The 21,055-nt window shown below is 35.9% G+C and overlaps 1 protein-coding gene across 1 annotated transcript in view; it reads left to right on the top strand.

Moving 5' to 3' along the window:
- Nucleotides 1–18,606, top strand: part of TMX3 (thioredoxin related transmembrane protein 3) — a 43,938-nt gene extending 25,332 nt beyond the window's left edge. Inside the window, exons 9-16 of the mRNA XM_001492986.6 lie at nt 134–200; nt 3,445–3,543; nt 6,352–6,409; nt 6,596–6,649; nt 7,481–7,537; nt 11,505–11,634; nt 13,042–13,110; nt 14,622–18,606. Of these exons, the coding sequence (XP_001493036.2) occupies nt 134–200; nt 3,445–3,543; nt 6,352–6,409; nt 6,596–6,649; nt 7,481–7,537; nt 11,505–11,634; nt 13,042–13,110; nt 14,622–14,882 (795 nt within the window). The 3' untranslated portion in view covers nt 14,883–18,606. The remainder of the gene's footprint in view (nt 1–133; nt 201–3,444; nt 3,544–6,351; nt 6,410–6,595; nt 6,650–7,480; nt 7,538–11,504; nt 11,635–13,041; nt 13,111–14,621) is intronic.
- Nucleotides 18,607–21,055: the final 2,449 nt, after the last annotated feature.

Raw genomic sequence — 21,055 nt, 5'->3', positions numbered from 1 at the left:
TCTGTGCCTGGGATCCAAACCCACAAACCCCTGGCCACTAAAGTGGAGTGCATGAACTTAACCACTATGCCACCAGGCCAACCCCTTGAAATTTTTGTGATGATAAAAGTTATTTATACTTTTTATTTTTCAGTATGTGACACTGAAAGAGATGCCTGCTGTGCTTGTTTTCAAAGATGAAACTTACTTTGTTTATGATGGTAAGTTCCAAAGTTTTAACTCCTATAAAACATCTTAAAATGCTGTGTCTATTGTAAGACTTAAATGTTGGTGAAAAATTTAGTAAACGCAGCTACTGCGTACAATTCCCATTAGTTGAATGAATGATGGGGTTTTCTTACCCTTTAACTTTAGTTTTTCCATCTAGTGTTCTTTCATTCTGAGTTTTGCTTACAATGAATTTTTTTTTTAATCAGGTCATTTGCGTTTTTGAGAAGTGAACCCTATGCAATTTTTATACATTACTTTAAACTATTCTAAATTAATTTTTAAAAAGACTTAACATTTCAGACACACAGAAAGGTAAAGAAAGAAAATATCTTCAATAGTGGTGATGTCCCAATATATTCTTTACCAGCTCCATCTTTCTCTCCCTGACAGCAGTAACCACTCACCTGCTATTCAACACTGCTTCGTTGAAGCAAATACTTGGTGTATGTTTAAGATATTTTTGTTATATCAAACATACATCATTGTAAAGAAAATGCTAAAATAATAAAACCCGCCGTACATACCCATCACCCAGGTTAGGCGGTTAGCTAGGTTTAACCACATTTGCTTCAGTGAGTTTTTTCTTTGTTCAAGTATTTTAAAGCAAATCTCAGTGGCATTTCATCACTGTATGCTTCATTATGCATCTCTCACTACATCTTCATTATACATCTCTTAAGAAGTGTGGACTTCTTTCTTTTTAGATAACCACATGCTCTTATGACAAAACTAACAATTCCTTGGCATTATCTACTCCCACAGTTCCCAGACTATGCTCTGAGGTACCTCAGGGCAGTGCAGCAAACTCACAGGGGCACCAGGACATGTTTTAAATTTTACGGGAAACAGTGAAACTCGACATCATTGGACACTACACAGCCACTCAAAATCAAAAGTCAATGCAGAGTCCTGCCTCATAGCAGTCCTGGTGACATTCTGAAGTACAGTTTAACAAAATAAATTCAGTGTCCCCTTCTCACCAGTTACATTTCAAATGCTCAGTGGTCTCGTGTGGCTTTTGGTTACCGTGTTGGAGAGCACAGATGTGGAACATTTTATTCACTGCAGAAACATTCTAGAGTGTTGTTGTTTTATATCAGAAAAGAAAGAAGAACTACTTGAAAGCTGTAGGGTTTGAATTACTTCAATAGTTCTAATGAATAGAAGAAGATCTAATAAAAGGATATTTTGGTTGTTTCATTTTAATAAAAGGAACATGTTAATTGTTTTGACAGTCATGTTTGAAGACAAAGCATTTCTAAAATCTTGTATTTTCAGTATCTTTAAATAAATGTGAGGACTGAATTTTATTTCTTGCTATAGTATAACTACTTCCATTTATTTGCTCTGTTTTATATAGCAGAAACTATATACTTAACTTGATATTTTCATTTTATCCTCCCCATAAGCTATGAGGTAGGTAGCAAGGCAGATAGATGAATATCCTGAGGTTACAAAGGAGAGAACTAAGGGATGTTAGATAAGGAGATAGATGTGTAATTAAGTCGCAGGTTCGTTCATTGCTCATTCATTCACTCACTCATTCATTCTTTGAATATTTGTTGAATGTCTGTATTAGACATTGGACTTAAAAAGGAAGTTAAGTGAAATTTGCATATATGAAAATAGGAGAAGGAAAATAATGCATACCTGCACGGATTCCAGCCACATGCTCTTTGATTATGACACTCCTAGTATGATAAGCACCTAGTGTATATTGTCTTATTTGATGATTACAACAATCCTTTGAGATCAGTATTCTTACTATTTTACTAATAAAGAAACAGGACTAAAGAGATTTTTTTTCCAAGTTAAAACAGTCAGTGGTATAATCAAGCTTCAGCTTTCAAACCTCTTGTTCTAGTTCTATTCTGAGTTTCTTAACAACTCAGAGAGCCACTTGATTTCTTTTTGGAAAAAACCTGATCATATCTGTTTAGACTTAAATGTATTGGTTAAGCAGAATAAGAACGTGCCGCTCCTCAAATGTGGTGGCTTGTCAGTAAGAAAGACAGGAGTCACCTGTTAAGCATCTACAGCTGTCGTAAAGGTCGGCATTTTCTAATGTGCACCTGTCAGTACTTAGAACAAGCTCCAAGGCTTCACATACGCCACAGGGTTTCCTTTGAATCTTTTTTCTAATGTTTAGTAGTTACTAAGTGTAGAAGCATTGAGGTAGGGGCTCAGGAGGGTAGTTTATTTTCCAGTGAGTTTAAGATTTATCACCTTTGTACCATCATTAGAAAATTTACTTTTGACCTCGAGTGGAGAGTGTAGCCAATAATCTCAACTTCTGGTTTTGTGTTTGTCTTTCTAATTTGTAAATCCAAATCCATAAATACTTTCAAATTTGCATTATATCACTTATTTTATAGGTTTGGTAACTTGAAAATGTTTTGTTTAGCAATGCAAGTGACAGAAAAAGCACATCTTTCAAGAAATCAGTAAAATCCAGTCTTCAACCAGACATGTTGGTAGGCTTTTAGTCAGCTTCTTTTTCATGCAGTTGTAATAATTTTTCAGAATTACTTCAGAATTATGTTTCTAATCAAGACATACTATTTCTCTTGGATATTATAAATATTTTCTAGCTACTTAGCAGAAGTATTTGATTACTTTTGGCTAAAATACTATGGCTTTATATGTGTGTTTGTGTTAGTTTTACATATGAGAGAGGGTTGTAAACTGAGGTAAAAATGTCATAAAATAGAGAAGAGCAAAACAATTCTAATGAAAAATTACCTGTAATGCCATCATCCGAGGATAACTATCAACCCAGGATAACCCTTTAGTAGGAATATATATGCCTTCATTTTATCATTCTCTCAGTTTTTTTCATAATTTTTTATGAAGTTACAGTCATGCTGTAATATTGTTTTGTAACCTGCTTTACCACTTAATTATTACAATTTTTTAAAAAATCTATAAACGATCTTCTTCCATATGTACCATAATTATTTAAATTACTTCATGTTTAGAATATTTCAATTATTTCCTTTATTTTAATTTATCTTTTTGCTGTGTTTAACGATGCTGTAGTGAAGAATTGCTTTATGCATTAATCCTTTTGTGTATCTGATTGTTTGCTTAGATTAGATTCCTAAAAATAAAATTTTTAAATTTAAGCTTATGTTCCTCTGTCAGGCATGTTATGCATATTGCTAGGTTAGAACATCATAAACATTTTAAAGGCGTATTTACAGTACAATTTATCAACTTTGTTTTGTTTTTAAGAGTATGAAGATGGTGATCTGTCATCTTGGATCAGCAGGGAGAGGTTTCAGAATTATCTTACAGTGGATGGTTTCCTCTTGTATGAACTTGGAGATACTGGTAACAAGCATGCATACGACTCTATCACTGTAGAATTTTTCCTTAATTGATTATTTAAATATGATTCTATAGGAAATGAATTTTAACATCTAATTCATAGTTTTATTCCTTCTTTCAATCCTGAATGCCAGTTCCGCTTTATGAGAATGTAGATTAATACTGCCAAAGAATATACCTTTGTGTGTGGATCAGAGATTAAATAGAGACGTTTTACTAATAGAACTGATGGTGACAGGGAAAACAGAACCTGAATAATAAAGAAATGAGAAAAAATAACCAACCAGGAAGCTATACTAAAAAGGCTGGTTTTTTAGTAAGAGTTGGACTACAACTTATCACAATCTTTTAAGGCCTGCTTTTAATTGTGAGGAAAATATGGGCATCAAGTTGGCATGGTTTCTCAAAGTTACATGATTGAAAATGACAGGCAAAGCAAATATAGATGCAAAAATGAAAGCTGTAAGAAGCTAACTGTATGGTCTCAAATAGATGCAAACTATAAAAATTATAAGAAGCTAATCATGTAAGTTTTAAGAGGGAGTGTTTTGTAAATTTATAATGAGTTACAAATGAGAGATGAATCATAGATACTGTTGCCACATTTGCTTCCATTCACCGCTTTATGATAAGCAGGATAGCAGTATAGTTTTACATGAAAAGAATGGGAAAACTTTATCCAAGGTTCAGTTTTTATGTAAGTTATGAGTATAGAGTTTCCTTTTCATGATTTCTTGATCTTGAATCTGATTAATAATACAAGTTAGAAATGTTTGAACACATCCCCCTGTCACTTTGTAACTCTTTCTTAGGATCCATTTCTGGTTCCCGAGCCTGCTTTTTATGCGTTATGTCTGGTGATGTTTCTGCCTTTGCTTTTCCTTACAGAGGGAGGCGTGCGTTAGAGTTAGTATTGGAAGTTGACATGGATACTGCCAAAGATTGTGGGTTTACCTTCTGATTCTTTCAGGCCCACGGGAAGTTAGGTGGGAAAGATGTAAGGATACTGTAATTCTGCTTTCAGTGCAGTAATCATAGGAGACACCTGGAGGTAATTAAAATAGACAGCTTTGCTCTATTCAATTTCTTCTCCCAGATAAATTTGGAAAGAATTTGGCGGTGACAGTATTCCTTTTGTGTGTCCAACATAATTGCCCCTGTTAAGTATCAGCCATGGTCCTGCTGGTCATCGCATCTGCCACTTATCTTACAAGCGCTGCTTTGGACTCCTGGCTCTCTGTGGCTTCAGACACTTGGTGTTTTTCTCCGTAGTTCTGCTGACCTCAGGTCTCTCCTCTTCAGACTCCTGCCTGAATCTCTGGTCTTATTTCCCTTGAGTCTTTCCCCAGCCTCTTCCTTCTCCAGCCACACTATTTAATTTCCTCAAAGGGCCCTGTGCTGTGCATCAAAGCACCTTTATATGTTCTGTTTTCTTTACCTGGAAATGTGTAATTAATTTATATTCATCTGTCAAGCTCAGACCAAATATTGCATCCTTAGGAAAATCTTTTACTGAGCCCCTCAAACTGCATTAGTTTAGTCTGTACTGCTCTTCTTCAACAGCACGTTCCTTTCCTTCAGAACGCTCCTAGTTGTTAACCGTCCATCTGTTTGTGTGACTGTCTTCCCTGCTAGCCTGTGCTTCCCTCGAGTGCAGAGCTGTGTCTGCGTGTGCTCCTCCCTGTGCTTGGGAGCTAGCCTAGTACTGGGTACGTTGCTTGGTGCTCAGTAATTGTGAAATTAATACATGAGAAACCGCTTGTGTTGGCCTGTGGGAAGATGCTTTACATGTTGTAGGCATTTTGAAAAAAGCTCATGAAGCACTGGAAAATTAAAGAAGCACAATAAAAAACCCAACATTGAACATGAATAATATTTTTAGAATGGAAATAATCATTGTGAACTAGTGTTTCTAGCTGAAGGTTAAAAGAACAGTCAAGATTGTGTAGAGTTTAAAGATATGTTTAAGCAGTATGGAATTAGGGAAGAAGCATTAAAATGTGGGGATGATATTGAAAGACTGTTGATGTAATCCTGCATTTATATACCTACTCTGAGCCAGAAACTACCCCATGTTTTTGAGCATATAATCTCATCCAACTCTCGCAATACCTTTGAAATAGATATTAGGTTCTAAAATAAGTTGTTTACTGAGGTGAAGTCACATAGCTGATACATGACGGCGCTTCACCGTTGTTCTCCCAGGCCTAGAACATCAGAGACGCTGCTGGAGTGCAGTGTCTGGAGTTCTGACTCCAGTACCAGTGCTTTGGTTATTATGTCATGCTGCCTTCCTGGAGGATATCGGAGATGAATATGAATTATGTTCTATTTAAGGTTAAGTAAATTGGAGTCAATTTTATATTGCCTATTGTTACTGGCAGGTAGTGACCCATGGTACTGAAGGGAATAGCAATGTAAAAATCATTTTCTTCTTGTTATGTGCCATTCTTTTAGAGCTACAGTAATTAGTAGTGAATTTCTTTTCTTTGCTTGTTCCTTATGGTTTTAGCTTTTAATGAAATAACTTATTTTAGTCAGTTTGTGGGTTAGGTGGAAAAAAATACAATTTGAGTATATGAATTGTTAAATATTTGCTATTATTTACATTTTGGGGATGGAAGGTAGGAAGGAACTTAACCCTTGGAGTTACCTAATTCACTGATTGACTCTACTAAGTATGACATGAGGGTAATTGGAATTAAATTCTAGAAACACTATTTACTAATTCCCTGTTTACAGCTACAATAATAATTGAAAAGCTTGTGTAATAAGGGTTATTGAATCTAGACTTGTCCTTCTTAATTTCAGGGAAGCTAGTGGCCATTGCAGTAATTGATGAGAAAAACACATCAACAGAACACACCAGGTATAGTGCCTTGAAATAGTTTTATGCTTCAAATATCATCTAATTCAGACTGTACATGGCTTCAGATAAACGTGATATAGTGTCTTACTTTTCCTGCAGTATTAGACAGGGCCACAGGTATTGTAACTGAATAATTGTATTTTTGAAATGAAGAGATGAAATTTTCATGTGTTTGTTCTTCCACAGATTGAAGTCAATTATTCAGGAAGTTGCTAGAGATTACAGAGACCAGTTCCACAGGTAGGTGCTTGCATTCTGGAAGATTCCTTTGTCATTGTTTAATTATGTTTTATAATATAGTAAAGCAAAAGAGCTAGTATTTCATACTTCCAAAGGTAAATAAAGGGAGCTAAGGTGAATTACAGCATGTTGCATTTCAGTATGAATTATCTGGACTTGAAATTTGTTGATAAATGTCCTACAAGTAAAAAAATATGTATATATTTTATTTATAATTTGTATCATACTTGATAGGATTCGGGATAAGTTTGCGGTAGGAAAATGTGCACGTACACAATTGAAATAAAGTCACGTGAGCAATCACAAGTCAGATATGGACAGATAATGATTGCGATAGGAACTCAAAGAATAATAAAATGTAAAAAATAAGTGAAATTTTTGCTGAGTGCTAAATCCTTCTGTTTGTTGCTGCCATGAGACAATCAATATAAATTTGTTATATTATTTAATTATTATTCCATTTTTATTCTGAGTCTTCTAATGATGTATCAGTGATATATATTTATATTTCTCCTATAACATAGTGTCAACATTTTCTGATTAGTCCTTTTTTGGAGTAAGTGGGTAATTTTTCTTAAATATGTTTTAGTTAGAAAAGCTTATATTGTCCTGCATTTTAAGTACATGTAAACAAAGTAGAAATGTCTTAGAATTTGTGTGAACCTGTGCATGTGCATCTCAAAGCCAGAAGAATTCACACTCTTTTCTACATTTATTGTATATGATTTATATGTTAAACGTTTACAGTGTTTACATGCTTACTAAGCCCTGAAGTTTAGTTTTTTATATTTACCTTTTTTCTGTCTTTTTTTTTTGGTTGTTGTTGGTTAGGGATTTTCAGTTTGGCCATATGGATGGAAATGACTATATAAATACCTTGCTGATGGAGTAAGTAAAGTGCTAAATGATTAAATGATTCTGATGTCAATTTTTAAATTTCTGTTTTTGAGATAGCCAGAAGGACTAATAACTGAAAAAGACAAATCTTTGGGATCTGCTGATGCAGATATTCTCCCATTAAATATTTTACTTTAGTTTTTAAGTCTCTATTTGAAACTTACTGAACTTTAATATTGCTCTATCCTAAAAAAAGTTTATCTCTCAATTCACTGTTAATGATTTATAGTATTTTGAAAAGACATCGTTGAGAAACTTGTGAATTTTGCAGTTTCTGTTTAATACACACTTTAAGTTCAGTTTTAATGACTAAATGTAACTTAAATAGAAAATTTTTAGCATTCAAGAATTAATTGCTATTCTAGAAGAATTGAATTTAAGAGACTGAAATAACCTTTAAGAGACTGAAATAACCTTGTCGGAAAAATATGCAATTTTAATATAATTTCATCGATTGTGTTTATGATGTAAAGATCTGATTTGTCACTTCAGAAAGTTGATATTAAAATAACGTTTACCATACCTAAACTGAATTAATAAATTTTAAATAAGAACCTACTCTGAGTACTCAGTGGACATTTGGTGAGTATTTTATGTATGTTACACACAGTGTTTGGCACTGTTGATGCAAAAAATGAGTAAATTAGAGTCCCTGTCTTCAGATGCTTATAGTCTGCTGGGTAAGACAACATGTTGATTATGGTACTGTGTGAAAAGGTCTGTGTGGTAGAAAGCTCTGGAAGCATAGAGACTCCCACGCCCACCCCAGTCCCCAGTGCATGCTAAGGTGGAGGGGCTCAGAAAACACCTGCCAGAGGAGGCAGTAATTAAGAGAAGTTCTGAAGAATGAGAAATTAGCTGAATGAAGAGTGCAGAGAGCTTAATTCAGGCTGAGTGTAGAGCCAACACAAGAAGTGATAGGACCGTGGGGCTTAGGAGAGTGGTGGAGCTTTAAAATAAGCCCCTGAGGAGAAGATAGGGAATGCTCGCCAGAGACAGATGAACGTGTCCAGCGGCACTGAGGGCCCAGGTAAAGTTAGTTAGCAACATTATGCTGTATTTTGGTCTTCTTTAGCTTTGCTTAGTAGCATAGGTGTATCACATCCCTTCATCATTGTTGCAGTGTGTTAGGTTAAATTAGTGTCTTCCATTTTTCAAGTAAGAACACTGGGGAAATAAAAGCAAAACTTATAAACCCAGAGTAACATTCATTATTTTCGTTTAAAAGCCTGAAATTGTAGTGTTACCTTTATTCATTTATCTTCAATGTATTATCCCTCTTATTCCAATAAGGACTTGAGAGGGTTTACCAAATATAAAATATATAAAGTGCCAGCTATAATGTATAATGAAGAAATCAAGACAAATGAAAATAAAATAAAGGATCTATGCAATTATTAAAGGTACTTGAAAAAATTTTAATACTCAAGAAAAAGTAAAAAGCATTATTTATACCTTTCCCTTGCCTATAAAATAACTTGCTTACAGGAGTATGGTTGACCTTGTAGAAACCTAAGAGAAATTGCTGTGCTATAGAATCTCATAACAGGGGACACTCTGACACAGGAGTGTATTTTTACAGTATGTATAGTAGGCACTTTGATACACTCATTTCTTAGAGTGTCCTTTTGGCAAGTCAATACAGTGCTTCAGTAAAACAGTTTTGCCTGAAGCCAAAGCAGTTTGGGTCCAGTGAAGAACTCCTTGATACAGGATAATATGCAGAACGTCTGGAGATGGGTGGATATTCCTTCATGAGTGTCACTTCTAATGTGAGTTGTCAGGTAGAAATTTTGAGCTACAGTTATGGTCAGAGAATAACAACAGTCTCTACCACCAACCCTGTATTGTTTTCTTTTGTTTTTAATTCCTATTTTGTTTATGGTTTTTCTGAGAGAAGGGAGAAGGCATATAATGATGATTATATAATAATAATTGAAAGTCCTCATCGAGCCCTTACCCTGTGACCAGCACTGGACTAAGTGGTCAATGTGTATTTTTAACTTTTACAATAACTCACTAAGGTGTAAGTACTATTATCATCTCCATTTTATATAGATGAGGAAATTGAAATTTCTTAGAAGAAACTCAAGGAAGTTAAATAATTTGCCAAAGGATGCCCAACAAGTAAGTTAAAGAGATCCATCCTCAAATCCAGATCTCTCTTACTGCAAAAGCTCTTAACTACCATAACATTAATATTGACACATAAATTAGTGGAATTTATTAGGTATTGATGCCTAAAATGTTTCTAACTTAAGGCAATTACATGATATTATGTAAGATAATTATACTTCAGCATTATGTGTTTTTACTTTTTCTCAAAATAAAATACTATCAGACCTTTGGTCTAAGTTATTTTGTTTTGGGTTTTTGTGAGTGTAATTAAGAGAGGATAGGATCAGATGTTATACATTCCATCCTTATTCAGATTGAATTATTTCAAAACAGATAGTTTCTAGTTCAACTGTGTATTTAACTTCTTCATAAGATATATTTTTAAAGCAAGGCAAGGTTCTAATTCATTCTATAAAAAGATTTTTTTTGCTACTCATGCCTTATGATAACTAATAAGTAAACTACTATAAATCAAAAAGTTGCCTGTGGTGTTTTTATGAATAAGAACGAAGCTAACATGTTTTTATTGTACAATCAGTTAACTACTGCCTAATAATACTGGATAATAAACAACCCTGAAACCTACTGGCTTAAAACAGTGATTCTTTATTCTGTCTTGCTTGTCTGGGCTTGGCTCACCCTGGCCGGGCTCAGCTAGATGTGGCTCCAAACAGCCAGTTAGGTTCAGGTCCACTCCCTCGTGTCTTCCGTGTTCTTGATCCCAGCAGGGTATTTTCCTGGGGGACATTCTTCTCATGACAGTCGCAGGAACACAAGAAGGCAGGCCCAGCCACACATACACATTTCAAACCTCTGCTTCTGTCACTTCTGCTACCTTTCCGTTGACCATGTCACACTGCCGAGCCAGCATCAGGGGTCAGATGAGCATGTTTTGCTTCACTGGGAAAGGGCGTGGCATGGAGAGGGATCCAGCATTGTGAGCAATACAGTAATCTACTGAATTCAGGTAGTGATAACGTAGTGGTGTAAATTGTTTCTACCGTAGAGTTTTGTGCTTTTGCATAATACTCTCACATAGACATACGAGTAACCATGAACTGACGTGTAGGTGACTTACTGAATTAAGCTCCCTCCTTTTATGATGATGCAGAAGTCTGTCCTTGAAAGAAGAAGTTTTAATTATTTCAATTAAATGACATATTGAATTGATGTCTGCTATATCACTGACTTACTTCCTGATGATGAGGTGGAATATATAGATGGATAGTGGGAATTCAGAGAATTTGGAATAGGATTTGTTGAACCTGTATTATGTATAAGGTACTGCAGTGAATATTTAACTTGAATTTTCTCGTTTAATTTTTATAACAAGATAGGTGCCCCCACCCACCTTTTATTCATTTATAAGTGAAAAACATTAGGCTTAAAAAAGTAAATTATGGGAAAGCTCCACATTTGAACACAGCAGTGTGACTCCAGAGACCATGCTCTTCCCTGTCTAGTTACCTGAGTACCGCTTAACTGAGGTGGGTTTGTGTGATTAGCAGTGATGGTATTTAAAACAAATTTGTGGCAAGGAATAATATGGCCCAGAAATTGATACTTCTTACATAATAATTTGTATCCTTAAGTTTAACCGTGAATACTCAGCTGTCTAATATTGTATATTAAATGCTTTTCTTATAATCTTAATTTAGCTATTTTCTAAATTGATGCACCATTTGAAATTTTCTTCATATAGGCAAAAGGAAGAAAAGCTATAAATATAGCTGCCTTCTTTTGTAATTATAGCTACTTAGATATAACATAAATAAATATTAGAATATTCGTTATCTCTGTTTGTGTTAATGGGTATTTTGATTTGTTTTTCTATTGTCAGTGAATTGAAAGTCCCAACTGTGGTTGTACTGAATACTTCAAACCAACAATACTTTTTACTAGACAGACAGATTACGAATGCCGAAGACATGGTCCAGTTTATTAATAACATTTTGGATGGCACAGTGGAAGTAAGTTGTTCACTTTCAGTTCAAAGGGATGGTGGGAGGAGGTAGAGAAGTGAGCTCTTCTGATCCTGAACGGGAGAGTCACCATCCCCTGAGGCGAGGGCAGGCTGCGGTGCCTTGCTTCTCTCACTCCATGGACATTGTCACCTTCTCCAAGGTATAGAAGGTTCTTCTGTGGCAGAGGCTGCTCAGGGGTGGAAATGTCTCCTTAAGAGTTATTTGGAGGGCGTTGTTGGCTGTCACAGTGATTGGGGGATGCTGCTGGCATTTAGAGTCGGGGCTGGCAATGCTGAGAGGTCTGCCACGTACAAGGACCCTGACAGTGAGCTTCCTGGTTCTTAGCACCTTTCTGGGCTCAAGAGGACAATTGGATTAAGTTATTCAGATTTGGTTTTCTAAGAGAACCTGTGAATAAGACCATAGTTTCTTTAAAAGACAAGGAAATATATTGAGAATCAGAGTCCCAATGGAGAGTTCCAAATATAATCCTGTAAAATATTTCTCAGAAATAATGAAGCATAGTTTTAACTTTCTATTTTTTTCTGTAAATCTTACTGCAGTGTTTTTCAAATTGTGGGTTACAACCCATGTTAGAGGGTTGTGAAATCACTTGAGCAGGTAGTGACCAGCATGCATCTCAATTCAATAGACTAGAATAAAATAGAAAAGATGGGACTTCTGTGCTTAATTTGTTTTTTGTGTTTAATTATTATTTTGTGAGACTTTTATTTCAGTTTAACACAAACTTTATTTGAAAGTTGGCTCACAGAGTAACAGATATTTCTGCTTTGAAACACTGTTAGTCACATAGGAGGTATTCTCTATTTGTGAAAATAGCACTTGTTGAAATGAAACACACCTGTATGAGTGAGAACCCTTACATCTGTAAGTTAGTGAAACCCAACTCAAACTGTTTGATGGTTAAGAGGTCTTACTGGCTCATATGGCTTAGAAATTGAAGGACTGAGCCAGACTTCAGGGATGACTGAGAGCAGGGATTTGACTGATCTTCATCAGGCATTTTTCTCTCCCTGCCTCTCAGCACTTTTTTCTTTTTTGAGCTTCATCCTCTGGGACTCTCCCTACACAGTAGCAAAGATATCCTGCTGCCGCTTTAGTTTAACAACCTCAGCTAAACTCAAAAATGGGGCAGACCTGGACTCGGCCTGGATTGTGGACAGGGAGGATGAATTCTTCAGAGGGGAATCAGAGGGCATCACCCGAGAAAGCAGAAAGAAGGTGGGAGGGACAGGAAAGAAACAGTCAATATTTACTACATGGCTCTTTCAGGTGCTTTTAGTAACCTTTTGTAGTCAGCTCTTGACCTGCAGTTGTAAGGTTATGTAACAGGAAAATGAAGTGATAGTACTGAAATAACTATTTAATTGTTTTCTTCTTGTGACATTTAAGGCCCAAGGAGGTGATAGCATTTTGCAGAGATTGAAAAGAATAGTATTTGATGCCAAATCTACTATTGTGGTAAGTTGTGACTGTTTGTTTAGTGTCATTCATATTTGAGAATATGTAGGTTCTTTATGTCTAACTAAGGCAAAATCTGGAATTTCAAAGGATTAGGTAAAAACGTGTCTTTTTAATTTGCAAGTTAAAAACTAGTCCATATTTACATTAAATATATTCATTAGGTGGAAATTAAGTTTTTCTAGTTATTCGTTTCTGTATAGCTGATGAGTTAACTGAAATTCAGAATCAGCTAACTTGGTAGCGTGACGTAAAGTGTTTTCACAGTGTCTTTCCTCCTTCTGCCCTTTTCAGTCTGAAGCTCATGAACCCTTCTTGCTTAGAACTCTAGGAAATCTTCCTTACCATCCCACCTTCAGCTGTCAATCAGCTTGATGGCAGAGGCATTCCTAAATTTGTTTGAGCCTTAAACTTAGTTCTAGTTGTCTATCTGGAGCTACTCCCTGGGTATTTTTCTTCATTATGGCCAAAAGCAGTCATTGAAATAGAGCTAACCTTCTTCTGTTGGTGAGAAATAAGTTCTGATAATCTTTGACTTGTTCCCTGCACCCTTCAGTTTATTAGCGACCAACGTGGATTGGCTCTTATCACATTATGTCTGTCTCTTGCTCTGGCTTCCACTCAGTTTCCTCTTGCTTTGTCTCCGATCCCTTCTGCACACTACTACACAATTAGTATTCTAAAATAATCAGTTTGAGCACTTGCCTTCTCTTTTCCAGTGATGCACATCCGAATGCTCTGTTCATCTCATGTATGTTCTCCTCCTCAGTCTTTGAACCCTGTGTGAGCTTCCCTGGTGCTTCTTGCTAGTGCTCACACTGTACCTTGGCCTGCCTTGTTTCTCAAGCTTAAATTGCTGCCTGCAAACACCTTTATTCTGTGAAGGCCTCTTCCATTACCTCAACCCAGAGTGATCTCGCTCTCCTATGGATTTATCCATGTAGTTATCAAGGGTTATAGTCTCAACCCATAGGACATAGAATAGCTGAAAAGCCTATTCACTGAAATTGCTTTGACTTTCCTGGGAGCTGAGGAGACAGAATATAACCTGAGGGAAATTATTAAGTTAATGTGGCTTTACTCCTAAGGAGATAAGTAAAAAGTATTAAAAACGTCATGTGAAGAGAATATGTGTACACCTTCATGATGGTAAATAACCAGCCTTCTCAGTGAGCACATTCCTGTAGCCCAGGATACAACTCTAAACCTCTTGGGCACATAGCAGCTGTTTTAAAGAGACCTTGGTGGATAATGTGAGAAAAATAAATGTCTTTAGAAAAGGTTATAGAGTATTTGGTGCCATTAGCTGGTTACACACACACAAATATAAAATTTCTCTTATGATGTCTTTAACATGATAATTACTGCAGAAAAACTGACACTGATTCATTGGAACTAAAAGCATGTTGGATGGCAGCAAGAGGAAGAAATCTGTAGTGGTTTAAATTCATTTATGCATTTTATATTAGAATACATCTGAGGGGAACTGAGTTGTAATTGTCTTTCCACAGTCTATATTCAAGAGCTCTCCACTTATGGGCTGCTTTCTCTTTGGCCTGCCACTGGGTGTCATCAGTATCATGTGCTATGGAATCTACACAGCTGATGCAGATGGAGGTTATCTAGAAGAACGCTGTGAAGTGTCCAGAAGTGAAATTGAAAGCCCAGAACAAATAGAAGAGAGCAAAGCACAGCAGGAGCCAAGGACTGGGGACTCGCCAGTGCCTGCAGTGCAGGAACCCAAAGATGTATTGGAAAAGAAGAAGGATTGAGACTCACTAGTATAAAATGTTTGATAGGATTTCAAATGACGACAGAGTCTATTTATTGAATTTAGACATTTAATCATGATCTTTACAGAAGAGAACGTGTTATTTGTATTTTGCTAATCTCCACTGCATGGGTTAAAGTAGTCCTTCCATAAATGGAGAGATATTTGGAGCAAAGAGATGAAATGTTTGTCTAAAACAAACAAAATCAAAGCACTCCATCAAAGTTTACCTTGCATATGTTGTCATAAGAGATCCGTTCTGTGTGCATGTTTCTCTATCTGAATATTCTGTGACAAAATTAAGATTCTTGGGCAGAATATTTAAATTGGTCAGTCAGGTAGAAGATACATGTTTGATAGAGAAAAATAATACCTCCACCTCCTACCATCCATTCCCCTCATATATTTTGGATAAGATTTATACGGACAAAATTAAGTCTTTAAAATTTAGGCACTTTAAGGAGAACTAGTAACTTTTTCCACAGATTAATATTATGAGATTAAAAATAATTTGGTTTTATATAGCATAGTGATTTTATTTTGTTATTATTTTTAAAGGAGAGGAAATGTTACTTTTTAACTTTATACTCAGTTGCATTATAAAATTTTCATATGGGCCTGTACAGTGGGAAAAAAATAGTCTTATGTTTAATCTTTGAAACATAAACAGGATTTACTTGGAGCAGTGACCTCAAACCAGCCCCGGGACACTGTTAGCAGGTGTCTCAGTGGTCACTACAGGAAGGGGATGGTCATTGTCACTCCTGCCCTGCTTTAGCCAGAACAGCCTCCCTTTTTTCTATTTTATATATTTGGATTCCTTATAAAAATTTCCTTTGATAAAAAGCTCCTGCTACATTTTAAAAAGTAATATTTATCATATTTTTATTTTTATTATATGGTAACTTATGATCTGATGTGTATGTGTATATATGTATATATAAACAGACATACATATATACGTACAAAATTTATTGACATCTGTTATGTAATATTATGGCCATGTCTCTGTTCATAATGAGTAATAAGTGACATAATCCGCCTGTCAACTAAATTCATGTCCAGTGACTAAAGAGACCTGCCAGTTACCTTCTCCACACTCAATTCTGTCAGCCATTTCAGGCCAGTGACCTCTCATCTTCTCTCCATAATGAAATAACACAGGAATTCTACCCCAAGTAATGTATAAAAGTTGTGTTTTCTTTTTTAAGTAATAGTATGGTGTGTTTTGTAGATTAGTTTATTTTTGAAGCCGTAATTTTAGGTAAGTTTAGGATTTTTATTAGGTAACTTTTATTTGGGTGATTTTTTCATTGAGTTATTGAGTTATCCAATATTAAAGATTTTATTAAACATTTAAAAATGTTTAATCACTTCAGAGCCAGCCCTGATGGCCTAGTGGTTAAAGTTTGGCATTCTGCTTCGGTGGCCCAGGTTCGGTTCCTGGGCGCAGAACCACATACCACCTGTCTGTCGGTAGCCATGCTGTGGCAGTGGCTCTCATTGAAGAGCTAGAAGGACTTAGAACTAGAGTATACGACCATGTACTGGGAGAGAAAAATAAAAGAGAGGAAGACTGGCAACAGATGTTAGGTCAGGGCAAATCTTTCCCAGCAAAAAAAAGAAAAAGAAAATGTTTAATCACTTTAAAAATACAATTCATGGTCCTGATACTGAAGTTGTTTAGTGGTTTGATCTCTAAGGGCAGCCTTTTTAATTTCTGGTGCCAGGCTGATCACGACTGAACTGAAACTCATATCTTAAGTTCTAAGGAGTTTCAGTAATTGTTTTATTGTATCTATCTACTATTTTAGTATATAATGAGTACTTATTCTTAATATTTGGCACCCCATTATTATTATTTTTAATAATGAAGCAGATATGCAGCCACAGGGAATTTCAGAAAATACTGGAATGAAGTGCTCTTAAATGTAAATTGGTGATAAATGTTGTTAGTGTAACAAGTAGAGGCCTCTCCAGAGAGGACTGAGGGATTCTTCTGGAAGATAAATGCCAGTGTTCCCAGTGGCCAAGCTTGCTTTGCAGTTCGAGCACCTTGGCTGAGAGGAGCCGCGCTTGAGTCTCCATCCAGTAAGGAAGGCAAAGCTTAGCTAGAGACGGGAGAGAATTGTGGTAGGAGTGTCATTGCTGTTTCCTTGGCATTTATCACTCTCTGACGTCTGTCAGCTGCATGTTTCTCTCTCTCATGAAGCATCACCTGTAAATGAAAGACATCAAGAGAGAAGAAAAAGTGAAACTCAGTGTGTATTGGCCACACGGTCCATGAGCTTTATGTTGAGAGTCCTGTGTCTATAAACTAAGGCCTAATGCTCTGTTATCTTTTCCACAACGCCATACTGCTGCCCCATATGCTCTTTGGGTTTTCAAAGTGTGTCTATTGGGAAAACAATGTGTAGATGGTGTGCAAGTGAAAAATTTTATTTCTCCCTTTTTGTATTAAAATTTTTGCTTTTTACTTGTTTCTGCTTTAGGATGTTGTCAGACTCCTCAAAAAGCACATTTAAAGTTTTTGCTCACTAGAATTCTCTTCCCTTTAGTGTGTTGTTAGAGCTTACTGGTGATGGTGTTTTCAGGAAAAATTACTTCAGGGGCCAGCCTGGTGGCATTGAGGTTAAATTCATGTACTCCGCTTCAGCGGCCTTGAGTTCACCGGTTCAGATCCCAAGCGCAGACCTACACGCCATTCAGCAAGCCATGCTGAGGTGGCGTCCCACATACAAAATAGAGGAAGATTGGCATAGACCTTAGCTCACGGCAAATCTTTGTCACCAAAAAGAAGAAAAATAATTACTTCAGAATAAAGGATCTCTTAAGGAATCTGATAGAAGAACATCATCATCATCCTAATTCACTGATGACTCTCACTTTTATTACATCTCAGTAAAGGGAATATCCTTCCGTGAGTTGGAGTTTTGCCTTCTCTTTCAGTTGCAATAGAGTTCTATTGCTAAGTTCTAAAATTCAAAATCCTAGATGCTTGTTCTTGCTGGATTTGGTGCTCACACAGTATTTAAAGATATTTCAGAGAGAAAGTGCATGTTTTTATCAAGCTGTGCACACCCCATTATAGCTTGCAATCTTTTTGTTTGTTTCATTGTGTACATTAATATTTGTTTAGCTACTGCTATCTGAAACTTATTTGAGGTGAATTAGACCTGGAATTTTTGTTTTTGTCTTCACACATAGTCCTTGTTGGTATCTGATTTAGAAAATAACATAAAGAGCCAAATGTCTAGAGGCTGAAGGAAGGGTGTATATGAGTAGTTAAAAGCTAGCTGTATTATTTTTGTTTAGTGGTTTTTTGTTGTGGTTGATGTTTTTTGTGTTTTATTTCAGGGGCTTTTTTTGGTTTGGATTTTGCAAAAAGTAATTTAAATAGTTTCACCATTGATTCATATGATATGGAGGTAGGATAGGGAAAAATCACTCAGCTATTCTTATTATGCAGAAATTACTCAAATAAACAGTTTGAGATGTTAAGATTATCAATTGGTGGGATTAGGTTTGCCATTTTATTTTTATAAATATATATTTTTTCTGAATGTGTCTGAGTCCAAGAGTGGGCAAAAATAATTTTCTACTTTGGCCTAATCTATAAAGGTTTTTGAAAGTCTGTGTTACTAACTTGTTGAATGCATGATACCCTGTCTTAAGGCCCCAATTGTAAACCTTTGTTTTTCTAAAATAAATTAATTGAAAACATATGTAATCATTTATTATTTTTACTCTTTATCTTTTGGTTGTTTACGACGTGAATAGTTCTCTGTGCAACGAAGAGGAGGGCCGAGGCTCATCTTCCACTGAGCGTTGTTTCCTTGTATTTATTTAATTGTAAGTTATTTATCATTATAGAAATGTAGAATTTGAGAGTTTAAACAGACTTCAGAGAGACCAGATTGTAATCTCATCCCCTTATATTATAGATGAAGAATCCAAGATTCATAGGTTTGATATATTTTATATTTGTAAAACCTTAGAATTTTAAAATACTAATTACAGAGTTTAAAGTTAGAATAATTGGATTGAGTCCTTGATCAAGTGCTAAATTGTGATCTTGGACATAACCACCCCTGACTTTCATTGTCAGTAGAATGGGAGCTAAAGCCTCAAGACTTTCTCTTTTAAGATAGCATCACTTGGGGAGAGTATATTATGAAAAAACAAAAATTTAAACAAATGTTAATTTTTTAATAATTTGTATTTCATACTTTTTACCATGTGCATATCTTTTAATGAGAATTACTCTGGCACAGAAATAACCAAAAATTGGTCCCACACGTGTGAATGTGTACAGAATAACTTGTTACAATGGGCCACTTCTGATAAGAGGGACAAAGTGCGTCAGCTATGTACAAGTTCCATGGGAGTATGACAGACTTCCCTGGCCGTGATGAGCGGCTGTATCACATTGCGTGTGGGGAAGCCTTGGTGGCACGAACCTGGATTCCTGTCCTCGCTCCATCACTCTCCTGTGTAAAATTGGTGAGACTCTGAACCTGTCTGCTTCTGCGTTGTCTGTAATTCGAGGATGATGACCGCTGCCTCATTGGATTGTGAAGAGTGAGTTGCATGTGAAGCATGTTTAGAACATGACTGGCACACAGTAATGGCTCAAAAATTATAGTGTTTATTTATCCACTTTAATTTATTTCTCTTCTCACTTCATTTAGCATTAACATTGTTTACCAAGGAGAAAAGCCAAGGCATTAGGAATGTGAAATCCTAATATGTCTGTTTGCTTTGCTATTTACTGCAATTTAAGTTCTGACATTTTGGATAGAAGTAAAAAAGTTATTTCTTTAACATTGAATTTTCACTTAATTACAAATACTTAGATTCACAAACAACTCTGAAAATCCTTTGTATTTTGTGCTTTTAGTGAGAATAAATAAGCATAAGAGGACATACATCCAGTAGGATCATTGGTGTGTGTGAATAGTTTAGATAGACATACATGTGATTTAGACACAGATTTAGTGTACTAATAGATGTTGAATAGAGATAGGAAAATTATTGGATTTTCCTTCATGCCTTCCTGGCAATAGTCACAAGCCATCAATTTTTGTCTAAGCCCATCTCCTATGAGGTGTTTTAAACAACTAGTGAAAAAGTGGCAGTTATTTTCTTGCAATTCATTCTTTCAATAAATGTTTATTAAATGTCTTCTATGTACTACTGAGGATACGACAGTAAAAGGTGGTCATGGCCTCAGTCACGGAGTTTTAAGGCTACTGTAACTGATACTCAATTTTTACTTAAAATGCTCAATTGCGAGTCTTCTATTTTTCTTGTTTTCTTAGCTTTCCTTCTCGTATATCTGTTATTCAACATAAAATCGTTGCTATTAGATCTTTGGAATCTTTGGGACTCGGAGGGTAAGAGACCAGGACAAGACAGGAGAACACATCTCTTTCTTCAAATTTGTGAAGGGATCGGATTTCCTCAGCATGTGTGCAGCTGTGACAGTGCTGTGGGTGGGTAACGGAATGGAATGCTGGTCAAGCTAAGGGAACACTCAGGGAAAGAAGTCTCCAGAGGCAGAATGGGCTGTCCTAGGGGGCCAGAGTTCCCACAGTGAAAAAGTTTAAACATGAGCCAGACAGCCCTTTGGTATCAAGTTTCATTGTGAGGCCCAGATTCTGTGAGGCCACAAATGTAAGCTCTGAAGCCACCCTCTATGCCCAAGTTTATGCCAGTCCCTTCTCTTTCCTATAAAAAATCCCCCAAAATCTTGGCCAGCTTTTATGTGTTAAATTTTAGTTGGATGGGTGAAGCAGTCAAGTGAAACTGAAGAATACATGGTAGAAACCAAGGATATTTTTCCACTCGTTCCAAGTTTTCACGTGACTACATCACTGTCTTCATCACTATGCTCACCAGTGGATTTATGTAATAGTGGTTTTATCCCATTAAAGTTGTTTGATATTCTGCAGTTTCTGTACATGTTTGATGCTCTCGCTAGAAATTCTATACCACACCATAGGAATGCAGTCAAAAATATAGTAAATGATTAGATTTTAATGAATCATCAAATGACACTTAATATTTTGATGTTGCACACAAAATAATCTGAGTAACTAATTAATCATGTTAAAGTCATTTGTGTTGTTCTTATTCTTGAACTGTTAAGGGAAATTTGTAAAATTCTGATTT

The sequence above is a fragment of the Equus caballus genome, chromosome 8 (genome assembly GCF_041296265.1).
Source record: "Equus caballus isolate H_3958 breed thoroughbred chromosome 8, TB-T2T, whole genome shotgun sequence".
In the NCBI taxonomy this organism is placed as follows: domain Eukaryota; kingdom Metazoa; phylum Chordata; class Mammalia; order Perissodactyla; family Equidae; genus Equus; species Equus caballus.
This window is presented reverse-complemented; position numbering and strand designations above follow the sequence as displayed.